The 16,765-nt window shown below is 34.0% G+C and overlaps 1 protein-coding gene across 1 annotated transcript in view; it reads left to right on the top strand.

Annotated features, from left to right (window-relative positions):
* The first annotated feature begins 10,937 nt into the window (after positions 1–10,937).
* Positions 10,938–16,765, top strand: part of r (carbamoyl-phosphate synthetase 2, aspartate transcarbamylase, and dihydroorotase rudimentary) — a 106,722-nt gene continuing 100,894 nt past the window's right edge. The window contains exon 1 of the mRNA XM_072536950.1: positions 10,938–11,143. Within this exon, the coding sequence (XP_072393051.1) occupies positions 11,038–11,143 (106 nt within the window). The 5' untranslated portion in view covers positions 10,938–11,037. The remainder of the gene's footprint in view (positions 11,144–16,765) is intronic.

The following is a 16,765-nucleotide window of genomic DNA, read 5'->3' as shown; positions in this document are numbered from 1 at the left end:
AATACAGTGTCTTACGGATGACGCAATGGTTATTTGTATAATGCTTATATCTACAGCGGAAAATACTCAGATGGATTTGGTATCAGTGACGAGTACAAAAAATTCCTAAAGCCTACACAAGCTGTGTTGCGCTTAGCTGAACCGCTCTTTGGTAGCAACCGAAATATCACAGCTGATAATTGGTACTCTTCTATTTAATTAGTGGATATTTTACGAACTAAAAACTTGACTTATGTGGGCACACTGAAAAAAAAATAAGGCTAAAATACCTCCATCTTTTCTGCCCAACAGAAACAGACCTGAAGGGTCAACAATTTATGGATTTAGGGAAGAATGTACCTTAATTTCTCATGTAGGAAAAGTGGGAAAGGCTACAGTAGGTACTTATATCTTCAATGCATACTAGACGTTACAGTGATCCCTCTACTGAAAAACCAGAAATTATTTCTTATTATAATGAGAATAAGGGAGGTGTAGATCTCCTAGATGAGAAATACTCCAAAAGCACCCCAAGCTGTCGAACCCGAAGATGGCCCTTAACAATTTTTTTCCGCATATTGGACATTTCTATAGCAAATTCATATATTCTACATCAGTGTTACAAAAACAATCCAGTAATAAAAGAAAAAAGTGTTTTTGCTTTGGAGTTGGCTATGCAGTTAGTGCAAGATGACATGAAAAGACGAATGACAATGACGAATATTCCACGTCAATTACGTCTTACAATTAGCCAGATACTTGGAGTTCAAGAAGAACAAAAGGACAATCAGACGGATGTTCATATTTTAGAAAAACGCAAGATTTGCAGTTTGTGTCCTAGTAGAAATCGCAGGATGACAAAATACCTGTGCTTGCGTTGCAAAAAGCCTGTTTGTTTGGGATGTACAAAACCACTATGTAAAAATTGCATATAAAATTGGTAAAGTTTGACTGATGCTGGAAACAAACATTTTTGATCGATTTTTATTTTATCTAGTTTTTTGTTTAGTATGCAGTTTGAACATTTATTCTAGGAATACATTTTTTTTTCATAGTGTTTTTTATATATTTTTTTAATAATTTACAAAACTATGTACTTTTTCACAAATATTTGTATGGATGTCAGTTTTATTTTAATATTTTTTTCTTAACCCAAATTCCTTGAAAACAGTAGTTTCGCAGACTACGCCGGACCAGTTACGCTACTGCTACAGTACCGGACCAGTTAATGGTTAACCACATTTTCCCGAGCCTGTTTATTTCTGTATATTGTAGTGTTCATGTTCCATAAAGATTCATGTTCGCTGTACAATTCCACAAATTTACATGTTGTATGATTCCACCTCGGTGGTGTCATTTTAAATTTAATAGTAACACTATTGCAACGGCGATAATAACAATGTTCAGAATAAATAAGGTTAGCACTGGCTTCTCCCGAAATTTCACTTGTTCCAATGAGACAAGAAATCGACAAGTCGCGTAGCGGTAAGTAAATTTCATGGAGGGGAAAAGCAAGTGCGTTGAGAAATAGACACTCTTTCTATTCACTTGACTGTCGTTGTAGCTTGTATGGCAAGTTGCCAGGTACTTTCCTTACCTTAAAATATGATTCAAGTAAACGTTTACAAAAGGCAAGTAACTTGTGGCAAGTAACCTGCCCACTTTACTTTCTTAAGGTATGCTTATATATAAAAGTTATTATGTACTAGAATATTCTGGTGTAGTCCACCTCTAATTCGTTTGCTTGTCAGGTCGAACTCTCCAGCGGTCGACAGTTCCCGTCGCTTCTAGAACCACAGATTATCCTCGTCCCGGGCTGCAACCGTTATATGGGCTACGTAGAATGCATGTTCGTAACAATAATATTGGTTAATGCATATTGGCAGTAGCAGTAATGCATTGGTTAGTGATCAGTGTGGTAGTGTCTGGGGGCTCGGGATACCTTGACCTCGGAAGCTCTGAAGAAGACATCAAAGAGGATGTCGAGAGGTCAGCGCAATGATAATCGACGCATTTTATCCCAGAAAACTGTTGAGTTTAATATTAATTGTACTAAAGGCAGAAATCTTTCGAAACATACATTAATATTATATATATATATATATATATATATATATATATATATATATATATATTTATATATATATATATATATATATTTATATATATATATATATATATATATATATATATATATATATATATATATATATATTTATATATATATGGATTTGCTTGATATGCACTTCGCTTGTGCCGCTGGTTAATAATCAAACTCCGTGCGAAAACAAAACTGACTTTATTTTGAATTACACAATACATGAATATATAAACGCTTATTAAGTATTATGTCCGCTTGCTCTGAATGCTGTATCACCGATCGCGTCTCGTATTTGAGTGCTGTCTGTCGTCTTTGGGGTGCCTTAAGGGACTCGTCTTATCTTCACATATGGCCTAATATATCTTCCTACGCTACTATGTTGCCGGGTTGTAAAAATGTATAAAATAAACTTGAATTGGATAGAGGCGTGAACATGGCCCCCGCCTTGGCAAACACTGCCAACAAAATCGTCTGCTAATGCTAAATGTTCAAATGTTTAAACTACACTTAGTCCGAAACGGGTAGCGGACACACCTTGGAAAAAGAACGAGTTATGATACCATTGTCTGTCTTTATCCTAAAAACTCTGGCTACACCATCACTGCCGCGTAAAAGTTCGATCACGCGACCTAACTTCCACCTTAATGGAGGTAAATTGTCCTCTTTTATGAGCACTAACGTGTTTTCCGCAACTTCACCGTTAGTAGTAGTCCATTTCGTGCGTTTTTGTAGTTCGGAGATGTATTCTTTGTTCCATCGTTCCCATATATGCTGAGAAAGCTGCTGAATATGCTGGAATTTTGAGAGCCGATTAACTGGAACATGACGCAAATCTGGATCTGGATTGGTAATAAGTGGTCTTCCGATGAGAAAATGTGCAGGGGTTAATGGGGAGAGATCATTTGGATCACAGGATAAAGGATGAATCGGTCGGGAATTTATTATAGCTTCAATCTGCACAAGCAACGAATAAAATTCCTCGAACGTTAAGTGCGCGTTTCCCAAACCCTATGCAAATGATGCTTAACTGTTCTTACTCCGCTTTCCCACAGTTCGCCAAAATGTGGAGAATAGGGAGGTATGAAGGACCACGAAATATTATTCTTTAGCAAGGATTCCCTTATCGCGGGAGTGTGCTGCTCTAAAAATTTGCTTAACAATTTTAACTCCGAACTAGCTGCTATAAAATTGGTTCCATTGTCGGAGAACATCTTTTGAGGCTTGCCTCTTCGCGCAATAAATCTTTTAAAGGCCAACAGAAATGATTCCTTAGACAGTTCTGTAACTAATTCTAAATGTATGGCCTTCGTACAAAAACAAATAAAAAGACACATGTAACTCTTTATTAGTTTACAACCTCGACCCTTTCTATCGCGAATTAAGAAAGGGCCCGCATAATCTACACCTGTTACAATAAACGGTGGGCCACCTGCGAGACGCTGGGCAGGTAGGTCACCCATTATTGGCTGAATGGATTTAGATTTTAATCTAAAACATTTTACACATTTGTGTACGGTACGTCGCGCTAAATTTCTTCCTGATAACGGCCAGAAAGTTTCTCTTATAGTTGCAAGTAAAAGCTGAGGACCAGCATGCATAAGATCCTTGTGAAAATGATTAAATATTAACGACGTAACTATATGATCTGCCGCTAAAATGATGGGATGTTTTTTGTCATACGTAAACTCGGAATGCTTTAAACGCCCGCCTACTCTCATGATGCCCTGATCATCAAGAAATGGAGATAAATTTATAAGTTTGCTGTTTTTATCTAAAGATCCCTTTTGGTTCAAATGCTTTATTTCATTAGAAAATGACTGTGATTGACACAGTTTTAGAATACGATTAAATGCAGAATGTATTTCATCCAAAGAAAGGGGTTCAGAAGTTCTTTCCTTATTTTTACACATGCGGATGAATCTGAACACATATGCAGCGGTTCTTTTTAAACGTAAAATATTAGAGAAGCGCTCAAATGAAAATACTTCCGTATTCTGTGTTTCATCAAGTTTATTCGTAAAAACCTTTATGTTTTTCCTCGTTTCGCTTGTTTCAGTGGGGACAACTTGTAAATTTGGCCATTTATCTGAATCTTGCATGATCCACTCCGGTCCATGCCACCATAAGTTGCACTCCATTATTTTATCTGGTTCCACGCCTCTGGACACTAGATCTGTAGGATTATCCTTGCCTGGCACATGACGCCACTGCGCAAACGAAGTGGTTTCCTGGATCTCTGCTACGCGGTTACTAACAAACGTCTTCAATGCATTGGCTGCTGTTTTCAACCAACTAAGTACTATCGATGAATCTGTCCAGAGGTAACACGTATCGAATTGCACATTTAATGAATTTTTGACCTTATTGGTCAAACGCGATAAAATTACTGCTCCACAGAGCTCTAAACGCGGCAAGGTAACTGGCTTTAAGGGCGCAACCTTGCTTTTTGCACATAATAAGAATGAATACGACCTGCCTAACGAATCGGTAGATTTAATGAATATGCAAGCACCGTATGCCTTTTCTGAGGAGTCGCAAAATCCATGAAGTTCTAGTTTGACCTTACTAGAACATATAACATGCCGAGGTATTTTTAAATTGTTTAAGCTTCCTAATTTATTCCTAAACTGTAAATAATTATTTGCTAAATGCTCCGGTATGGGATCATCCCATGAAAGACGCTCGAGCCATAGTTGTTGTAACATAATTTTCGCTATGATGGTACACGCACTTAATAGACCCAAGGGATCAAAAATTTGAGCTATGTCCGATAATAAAGTTCGCTTTGTGATTATATGGCCTAGAGATGAACTTATGCTATAAAACAGAGTATCTGATTGTGGTGAGTACAATAATCCCAAAGTTTTCGCCTTCTCGTTTTCACCGAATTGAATAACGGAACCCGTAGTTGAATTATCCGGTATATCTCTTAATATTTCAGGATCATTTGAATAGAATTTACGCAATGTAAATCCTCCGCCTTTGAGGACCTCAAAAAGTTGTTTACATGCTTCGCGCGCTTTCTGTTTTGAATCAAAACCTGTCAAAAGGTCGTCCACATAAAAATCGGATTTAATAATGCTAGCAATGTTAGGATTTTTAGCTTCTTGCTCCTCTGCCAATGTCATTAGACATTTAATCGCTAAGTAAGAAGAGCATTTCATACCGTACGTAACTGTTTGTAACTGAAATATTTCAATCGGTTCTTCCGGATTATTTCGCCATAAGATACATTGTAAGGATTTTTGATCATCTGCAACCAATACCTGACGGTACATTTTTTCTATATCCGCACTAACTACATATAAGTGTGTTCTAAAACGCAATAAAATGGAGAGTAAATCATTTTGTAAGGTTGGTCCGGCCATTTGAATACTATTTAATGAAATGCCGTTTGTAGTTGGCGCACTACAATCGAACACAACGCGCAAACGTGTCGTCAAAGAATTTTCCTTTAATACTGGATGATGTGGCATAAAATAAAATGTAGTATTTACCCTAAAGTCTGTTGCCGCTTCCGTAATTCTGCATAAACCTTTCATATGTCCTAACTCTTTATATTCCTGGATGAATTCGCTATAAAGAGTTTTAAGATTGGCATCTTTATTCAATTTACGCTCGAGATTTAAAAATCTATTTTTTGCTTGACGAAATGAATCACCGAGTGAACTTATCGGTTCTTTGAATGGCAATGATACTATGAATTTGCCTGTCGCGTCGCGTTTCACCGTATCTTCGAAATGTTTTTCGCATGCAATTTCTTCGCCCGAGAGTGCAGGTTTTCCATTGAAAACCTCTTCAAGTTCCCAGAACTTACTTAGCTGTTCTGTAACTTCGATTGTGTTTGTGAAATTACACTTAGTTATTCGCTTTTCTGATGCTTTGTTTTGGCTGATATACGGCCCTGCTATGATCCAGCCAAACATTGTTTCTTGCATGAATGGTTTATTTTTACCTAAACTAATTCTGTTTGCGCCCAGTATTTGCCAAAATAGATCACTTCCTATCAACAATTCGACCCTTTGTGGTTTATGAAAATAATTATCCGCTAATTTTAAATGTTTAGGTATCTGCAAATCGCTAATGTTTATTTCAGATGCCGGCACGCACCCCGTAATTTCTGGTATTACGAAACAATTTAAAGTTTTATGAAAAGTTATATCGCTACGCGACTGTATATTTATTTCGCATTTGAATCGAACGGGAGATGCAATATTATTTATGCCCATGACTGATATGTTCGCGCTTGTCGTTTTTAATCTAAGTTTATCGCATAAATTTTCGGTTATGAATGAGCTTTGTGAACCGCAATCTAACAAAGCTCGCACTATGTATGCCTTACCTTGGCCGTCAAAAATATTAACTAATACTGTGGACAGTATAGTTTGATCTGCAGCGCTAACTGCCGAAACTGACAAATTGGTAGTGTTTAAACTACCTTGTATATTATCTGCAGATCGTATATCGCTCGCGTTTTCTACCGGTTGATGAACTAAAGCTGCGTTCTGTTCGCTTGACCTATCTGGATGCAATAACGTATGGTGTTTTGCCGCACATTTCTTGCATGTTGATTGTCTACACCGCTTATAGAAATGTCCAGGTTTAAGACAATTCGTGCAAAGATTGACCTGTCTTACTTTATCAAACCTGTCCCTAGATGAAAGTTTTGAAAATTCGCCGCATTGATAAATGTTGTGTTCCCTTTTGCAAATAGGGCAACACTGTGTATTATCCGATTTATTTAAAGTTCCCTGTGATGAATATAGACCGCGAATGTTATGTGAATATTTCGTATTCCGTGAATATGCGCCCGCCTGAGAAATATTCCGTGTATTTTGTTTTTCAGCTTGATTTACCTCAAGAGATTCTAAGAGGTCCGCCCTTGATTTTAAAAACGTTTTAAAATCATCAAAACTAGGAATTTCATTATGTGTTTTGCTATTCTCCCATGCGCGTAAAGTCGATATATCGAACTTACAAGAAATAATATGAATAAGGAGTATGTCCCACGAATCAGTAGGTAGCCCTAGCTGCTTTAAAGCGTATAAATGTTTCGAAAAAATGTCAACTAATTGCCGCAATTTATTAGATGACTCTTTATGTATTGTCTCTATATTAAATAAGGCATTAACATGATTGGAAATTAATAATCTCTTATTATCGTACCTTTCCCTAATTAATTTCCACGCAACTGCATAATTTTCGGCGGTAAACTCTAATGTTCGTATGACCTGCGCCGCACCGCCCTGTAATGAACTTCGTAAATAATGAAAACGCCTTATATTGTCTAAGTACTCATTTCTGTTAACTAAAGATTCAAAAAGATCTGCAAAATCTAACCAATTATTATAATTACCATCAAATTTTGGTAACTCGATAGGTTTAAGCTCAATACAATGCCCTGTATATGAATTCTTAGAGCGCTCACTTGCTTTATCGCTTTCTATACAAGCTACTTGTTGATTATCGCGAATGATTTTTCGCGCTACCGCTAATTGTGAATAATATTTGTTATAGAATTCTTCGCGCTCCGTATATTCATCCTCTAATAATTCAAATTGAACCGTATTTTCTATTTGCCCCTGAACCTCATCGAATTCGCCCTCTAAATGTTCTATATTATTTACCATTTCAATAGCCTGTAATACTTCTAAATTTGAAATCGTTTCACCCTTAGTCATTTTATCATTTAACGCTAATATAAATTTCGAAAATATTGTGAGTTTGCATTTAAAACCGCCTCTTTTTCGCTTTAAATTCTCCATAATTTTATAATGAATTATACAGTAAGCAGAAACAGAATATAAATCCCTTGATATTCGACCCTAACGTTCTCAGAATTATCACATGTGCAGAATAAAGGTACAAAGACTGATAAATAAAAGGAAATGTGAAATGGATATGCTCACCAAAATATTGTATGTTTATTCTTCTAACAGCTAGCCTCCTGGCGCCAAGGATCGGCCTCAACTCGTATACACAGTTGTCCAATTATGTAACTGTCTTAAGAATAACGTTCGACAGTCTATAACGCGCTCGGGCCACTATGAATGCACTATCTCGCCCGCTAATTTGATGACACAAATATGAGTTCAGAATTCGGTGAATTTACACTGTTTCAACACAAAAATTTGATGATTGGACTCGAATGGACCATGGATTTGCTTGATATGCACTTCGCTTGTGCCGCTGGTTAATAATCAAACTCCGTGCGAAAACAAAACTGACTTTATTTTGAATTACACAATACATGAATATATAAACGCTTATTAAGTATTATGTCCGCTCGCTCTGAATGCTGTATCACCGATCGCGTCTCGTATTTGAGTGCTGTCTATCGTCTTTGGGGTGCCTTAAGGGACTCGTCTTATCTTCACATATGGCCTAATATATCTTCCTACGCTACTATGTTGCCGGGGTGTAAAAATGTATAAAATAAACTTGAATTGGATAGAGGCGTGAACAATATATATATATATATATATATATATATATATATATATATATATATATATATATATATATATATATATATATATATATATTGTTATGATATGTAAAATCGAGAAAAATATTGGTTTGTTTAAAAATATTTTAAAGTTCAAAAACATTAAAATAATTCAGATAAGTAGGATAATATCCAACAAACATTTCGAAGAAGGAAAGTTATTAAATTCTTGGATTACCTGTACTAAACAAAATGTAAGCTTTGCATAAATTATTTCTTTGTTATACTTGAGTGACCCGCATAATTTTAAGTGAAATCCAAAGACAATTGAAACGGGTTTTCCAAATACATTAAATGCAGTGATTAAAGACAATAGAAGGGATTTTAGAAAGAGGTTTTTGTTAGTTTTTAAGAATTATAGAAAAATATTATTTGTAAATAAGTTTTAGGAAATTTATAATTATAGGTAAAAATTTGTTTGTTATCGAAATGAAAAAATGGGGGAATTGTGACGAGTTTTGATTGGCGGAGATTGAAAAAGGTGGGATAGGTATGTAGGAGTGAGAGTTTGGCTAGATTTAGGAGAGAAAAAAGATAATCAGTTGGTTTTCCAAGTCTGTAAGTCGAACAGTAATTGTTCTCTGGCGGTTCCCAAGAAGTAGCAAGCAGTAGTGTTGAATGTTAGTGAGTTTTTGTGGAGTTAGTGTATCTGACAGAAGCTGAAGCAACAAAATATTGTAAGTCATATTTTTCTACTTATATTCCAAGAGTCACTGTTCAGGCCAACGAGAGATTCAGTTTATCGTAAAGAGAAGATATTCCAAGAGTCATTTTTCACTCGGGCCAACGAGAGATTCAGTTTATCGAGAGGAGAAAGGCTATCATAATTTGAATGATTTTTGCTTTTGAAGGAGATCATTAAGGACGATATACTTGCAACAATCTGTTGTAAGATTGCTGATTACATAGGGAGCGTTTGAGAGGAGATAATATAGTCTACAAGGAACAAGGATTTGGACCACTCATCATCAGAGAGAGATATTTTTGTTTTCTGCAGTTTTTTCTTTTATTGATAACAAAATTTTTACACTTAATTTAGAAAGGATATAAATATTTTGATTAGGAGGGTTAGAATAGTTTGGGATTTTGAGGTTTCAATTAATATTGTTTGTACCATAAATTTTGATTGTTCACGTACGTAGAACACAATTTTGAGAATCATTATATGAGATTTGTTTATTGAAAACTTTTGAGTGTGAATTATTTCATTATTTTTATTTCAATATATAGTGTTAGATCATATGTGTTTTTTTATTATTCCGGTATTCTCTGGACCTTACCTTTCACATGTAATAGCATAGATATTGAAGCACGAATTTAACCCTGAGATAAAATAATTAAAAATTGTGATAGAGTCATAATCATATCATTTAAATAATTTTAATTAATAAAAAAAAATGAATTAGCTAATTATTGCTTGGCGCACCAAGACTTTAAATATCACAATAATATATATATATATATATATATATATATATATATATATATATATATATATATATATATATATATATATATATATATATATAGTTTGAGTTTAGTTCTTGAACCTTAATATATATTTTTTTAGTGCATTTTCTTGGGCTTAGGTTCATAAAAAAATTTTGATTTCATATCAAGATATTTTCATATATTTTTTCGACGTTTCGGCAGGAAATCCATGCCTTTTTCAAGAAGTAATATTGACTATAAAAACATTTTATGACAGACATAATATGGTTTAAAAGTTAAACTTTTGACTTACCAAGCATGTAAAAATTCGGTAATATATAATATAATTCGGTAATATATAATAATATTACCGAATTTTTACATGCTTGGTAAGTCAAAAGTTTAACTTTTAAACCATATTATGTCTGTCATAAAATGTTTTTATAGTCAATATTACTTCTTCAAAAAGGCATGGATTTCCTGCCGAAACGTCGAAAAAATATATGAAAATATCTTAGTATCAAATCAAAATTTTTTTATGAACCTAAGCCCAAGAAAATCCACTAATATATATATATATATATATATATATATATATATATATATATATATATATATATATATATGACAGTAATATAAAATTTTAATAGCTGATAAATCTAGAAATTAATAATGATAATGGGGTGATTGAACTTTATCTTTATCTTTACTTGCCCAATTAATAAATATACTTTAATAACTATTTTTTACTAACTTGTTTTCTTTTCTACCTGAAAACGTTTATTCAAATTTATAATTCTTTTATTCTTAACAAGTAACCGAGCTATTGGTTCTTAGAAGTAACCTTACGAAGGACATCCTTTATACCTAAATAAACGACTCCGCTAACAACTGATAAACAATATTCCAGGCAGTGGTAGCGTAGCGTAGCGCGCTAGTCTAGTCAACAATTGACTGCAGTGGTGTGTGAGTGGTGCCGGTTCCTTGATTTTTAATATTTTTGCGTTTTTTTACTAATATGACAAATTCCGAACAGAAAGTGCCTTGTTTTTTAGTATTAGAGGATGGAACCATACTGCCAGGGGAGTCGTTTGGAGCCCAAAAAGCCGTAGAAGGCGAAGTTGGTATGTGTATTTATACACGTGTTGTTTTACACGTTTTAAAGGTTATGTTTTTGTAATGTTATTATGCAGTCGCATTTTGTTTTATTATTACTGGAGTAATACTTCCAATATGTGATATATTTCTATACATAGCAGTTTAAAAGTGTCGTATAAAAAAAACCAATAATATTAGTATTTTTGTATGCTTACAGACAAGTGTTCATAATTTTTAAAATTTATTTAGACTGCACTGTCCTCTGCAATTCAACATGTAATAAAATGAGAATATTGCGCGTTTGATATGTTTTAATTACCTCATTTGTAAGATATTGTTTGAATTGCCTTTTTTGGTTTTAATTAATAGGTATTTTTCCTCACAAAATTATATCTTGCCTTAAATTTTTTCGATACCAACCCTCAGCAGCCTCTACAACAACTCTGAGTAACGAGTATTTAACGTTAATATATACCTAGATATATTGGTAAATATTTGATTTCATAAATATATATATAGGTATTTTATGTACATAATATTTCACTACTTAATAATTTACAATTATTTTAATATTGTTCAACTGTTTTTTTCCTAGATAGACTTCAACTAAAATATTCTGACTTGTATGACTTCTATGTCTTGATAATACCAATGAATATAAATAAGCATATACTCGTATACCATGTACCTATTCTTTGATAATGCTAAGCAATTCTCTTATTTAGCATTGTTTTAATCTGCGTTGTGCCGTACTGCCGTAGAGCTGTTATATAATGTAATATGTAATCATTCGTTATATCCTTCATATTCTTTTCTTCTTTTTCTTTTATTGTTTTACGGTGAATTGTGTGACAATATTTATTTTATTACTTCTTTCTTTTTTCAACATTTTCTCTCTTGTTGTTTTTCGTTATTTTCCAGACGTGTTGCATATCTTTGTTTCCACCTTCCATTTACTAAAGACCCAGATCTACAAATTCCATTTCGACCTCATTTCTAATTTTGATTTCAGCGGGCTTGAGTTATCAATTTGAATTGAGTGAAGAATATGCTGTTGTCTTCGTTTTGGACCAATAAAATGTCATTAACTAAAATGTCATTAGCATTGCGTTATAATGAATCTTTACGCTTTAGTTTGTTGATTTCCTCCACAATTTGCTCCACGTTTACTTCCGTTCTTTTAATAGCAAATAGGCTTAAAATACGTCCATGGCTTAAACAATTTTATCATTTGGACCTTTTCAGTTACTGACAGTTAATATTGACGAATTCTTTTCTAGCTTGATCTATTATTTTTGTAGGATTTTCACTTTAATTTTCCTTATATGTGTAATTCTCCACGTTAATGTTTTTGTCTTTATGTCTACTATTCGGAATATGTTTTATATCTAGTTTTTTCTTCGTTTATTGCGAGGTGCATATTATCCGCGACAGTTGAGAAGAACTCGAAACGCTTTAATTTTTCGGTCGGTAAGAGGTTTAAAGTTGGTTCCTGATTGTATAACTCGGCAATCTCTTAAGCGGTACATAAGGATACGATATCGGTCTGCGAGTGGGCTTGTTGGATTGTTGGAAATTTAATTGTACGAGTCGGAACACCTCAAGGTGTTCCAAGATTCGAAGGTACAAATGCGCATGAACAACCCAACAACACCTGCTGAATGTGCTGTTGAAATACGAAAACACTGCCAATATAGCGTTCTGCGGTTCTACATTGAGTAATTTCGTGTCACAATAGTTCCCACGATGAACGAATAATTTCTTCATCCAACATTTTTTAAATCTTACAGTTTTTTTCGTGTTCTAGAAAAGAAGACATGCGTCTCCATGTCATTACCCATATGCGTCTCCCTGTCTTAACCAATACGCGTTCAAATGCTTATGAACAATCATCTTGTATTTGCACTCTGCAGTTTCTTTTACTTAATATCAGTTTTAGAGATATTATAATGTCGCGTATGTTCATTCGTGGCTTTATGCCTAATATTTTACATCTTAGCACGCTCTCATATACTATATTTTATAGTACTATATAATATAATTTATAATTTAAAAACTACAAAGTGGTGAAACGTATTCATATGGAATTCATTGGTTTTTTCTAATTTTTGACGTAACACAAAGATCATGGATTACTAACCAAGGGTAATACTTACTAATTTTTACTTGACATTTTTTTTCGGTCAATCTTTTGACTGCTACTTTATAAATTTGATCTATGATGATATTGCTTCGTGTTTGAATAGCTTTGCAGAAATGCCGTCGATTCCTGAGGACATTTTGATTACGTTCCTGACTTCTATTTGTAACATTGAACGAGATTTTATATGTGTTGATTCTTGCCCTTCTTCTTAAGATTCCTCTCTACTACAGGTGTTGGCGACTAACATGTATATTTTTATTTTATTTGTTGCTGCTTTAAATAACCCAGTGGTAGACTGGATATGTTGCTATGTTAAATAATACGTAATAATTTAATATGTAAGGCAGATTCTTATATTCTAATAAAGATTACTGAACTATTTAAATGTCACTGTATAATTCGAATGCTCTATGTCCGGACTTCTCGTTCGACGATTTGAAATAATACGCAGTCGAATGTTGTGGATGAAATGATTTAATGCTAGCTCAAAATAGGTAGCTAGTATTGTGTCAATCGTTCATTTTACAAGGGCCGAATCAATCAGTGACCGACTCTGAAAACGATCGAATCATTTCAATCGTTTGTTCGTTTCAATAATTTTCGTTGTCGTTTAAAACAAATAACAAGTAACCGATTGCTTGAGCTGAATCGACTGAAAACCGGTAGTATTGCTTACCGTATATATCATATTGTATGTGTATTCATATTCACCTTCATTGTCCTTCATACGTTTATGTTAGTGCGAGTAGAGCTTAGTTTGTTAAGAAATATTCGAGAAGCTAGAATTTATTTTTTTTAGGTTTTTAGTGTAACTCAAAAATAATTATAAATTTATATGGAAATACGTGCTGCATCCAAATATAAATATTTATTGTCATTGTGCAAATTTTAATATTGGATATTTTATAATTTTAACTACATAATAACTAACAACACAAAATTAATCGAAAGCAATCGCTTGGGTCTGATAGAATATTTTCCAACTTCAATATTCCCGGTCTGTAGCTAAGTCGCTGACTTGCACGCAATTCTTAATTTAATATGTAGTATTCTAAGTTTTCAATCATTCAAACGAACACAATCATTCAGCCGCTTAGTTGTTCTTAGTTAATATTTAGTTTAATTATTGTTTAACGAGACGTTTAAATTTTTACAAATGCAGAATGGTACGTCTGTAGCCGACAAAGTAGCAGCTATGTTAATAATTGGTGAATGTGGAAATAATTTCTACTCAGCGGAACGTCTTTTTAATGAGAGGTACCCCGATCACCCTACATCGCGAGCTTATTTGAGGGAGCCGCTTCCTCAAAGCAGTGTCCAAGATGTCAAACAATTTGGTCGACCAACAATTAGTGATGACAAAAAAATTGACATAACTTCAGAAATGGTAGTGAACCCTACTTCTTGTACAGCCCAAGTTGCATCTTTCTATGGAATCAGTCAAACAATTTGGTCGACCAACAATTAGTGATGACAAAAAAATTGTCTTAACTTCAGAAATGGTAGTGAACCCTACTTCTTGTACAGCCCAAATTGCATCTTTCTATGGAATCAGTCAAACGACAGTACACCGAGTGTTGGCGTTGTGTTGTAAACAAATTTCATCCATACAAATTAAAAATTGTGAACCAACTTTCAGATGATGACCCCGACCGAAGACTAGAATTCTGTGAAAATATGTCCAATAAAATTAACCAACAGCCCGATTACATAAAAACAATTTGTTTTAGTGACGAAAGTATTTTTTCTCTCAATGGAAATGTTAACACACACAATGTGAGGTATGGAGTGACACAAATCCTCACGTCTCGTGAAACACATAAGTACTCAATTTCCAAAAGAATAAATGTTTGGGCAGGTAGTTTGGGAAACCACATAGTTTGGCCTGTTTTTCTCAATACTAACTTAACCGGTGAAGTGTATCTAGAGATGTTACAAAAATCCAATTAAACCGGTCATACTTGAAATTCTGGAGGTTAATCCAGATGAATTCGGCAACTTGGAAATAATGTTTTAACAAGATGGTGCTCTTGCACACCATTATGGTGCAGTAAGACGTTACCTAGATGGGGAATATTATGGTAGATGGATTGGACGACGGGGTACGATCGAATAGCCAGCTCGGTCACCGGACCTCACACCGTTAAATTTTTTTCTGTGGGGATACTTGAAATCTAAAGTTTACTCTACAAAACCCGACAACATTGACACTTTGAAACAACGAATTGTTGAAGAATGTAGGGCAATTTCCCCCGACACATTTGAACGAGTACGGCAAGAGTTTAGAAATAGGATGCATTACTGTCAGGAAGTAGATGGAGCACATTATAAGAACTGGCTGTTAAATATTTATTAATTAAATTAGAAGCTACAATTTTAGTATTTATTTAATTTATTTATCAAAATGAGCATAAACCCAAACAAAATTATTATGATTGAATAGGTATTTTCAATACCTTTCAAACTAGGTATCACTTGCCACAAGGTCCCATTTAAAATTATCTGTCACAGTGGCGCTGTAACGTCATCTGTCACGATTACGTCACCTGTTATGATTAGTTGAGGAGCCTACGTCTGTTTATTACCTTTCTCAAAATTTCACTATTATAACAATAACCATTCAAAAGATACGAGAGAGGAAGGACTTTTGACTAGCACTGTATTTTATAATTAAATTGTATTAACAATTTTTTTTTATAATAAACCTAATAAACAAATTCAATAAGGTTCTTCCTTGACCTAGAGGAACCTATGTATCAAGTTTCAAGACTCTGACTTTTAGCATGGAGTTATCGCACAGAAGGATAACTATGGTGATTTTAAGAAGGACCTCTCGGGTCGTTAACCAGCTTTTAACATTACGGGTCCATTGTTATACCTGCTTTATATCTGAATTGTGTGTTAATGAATGATGATCTCTTAATAATAGGATGTTTACGAGTGGTTATTTATCTTTATTGGAGATTATAAAATTGGAATACATTTCTAATCAAACTGTTATAAAACAAACTATGCTAATTTTACTTGGTATAGTAATACAAAAAAAGAGTACCTATAAACTATATTTATAGGTTTTAATATTTTAACATTAAGGTCGGTACACATATACGAGCCAAAGGTATGCATACGGTATGCGAACGCTATATTCGTTAATGTGTACGGCAGAAAAAACCGCTTGCGTACTGTTTCATCGTGACTCGTCGCGAACCAAATTGTTGCGGTTTATTCCACGACTTCAAAGGAAGCTCGTCTTTCAGTTTGGACGGCGCTTACTAGACGCAGCGAACATTTTTATTGTCTCATCAAATCGACATTGTGTGAATGACGTGTTCCTTCCTAGAGAGACGTGAAAAAACAGTAAACTGATTATTGTACATATTTTTATTTTTGTTTAACAAGCAAAAACAGAAACATAAATCAGTACTCAAATTATAAATAAAATGAATCATTTCGCACATGTGTGTTCGTTGTTGGTTTGTCGCTTTCCATGGATCGAGATAAGTAT

Source organism: Diabrotica undecimpunctata, chromosome 7 (genome assembly GCF_040954645.1).
Source record: "Diabrotica undecimpunctata isolate CICGRU chromosome 7, icDiaUnde3, whole genome shotgun sequence".
Taxonomy (NCBI): domain Eukaryota; kingdom Metazoa; phylum Arthropoda; class Insecta; order Coleoptera; family Chrysomelidae; genus Diabrotica; species Diabrotica undecimpunctata.
The sequence above is the reverse complement of the archived record's forward strand: the minus strand, read 5'-3'. Positions and strand labels throughout refer to the sequence as shown.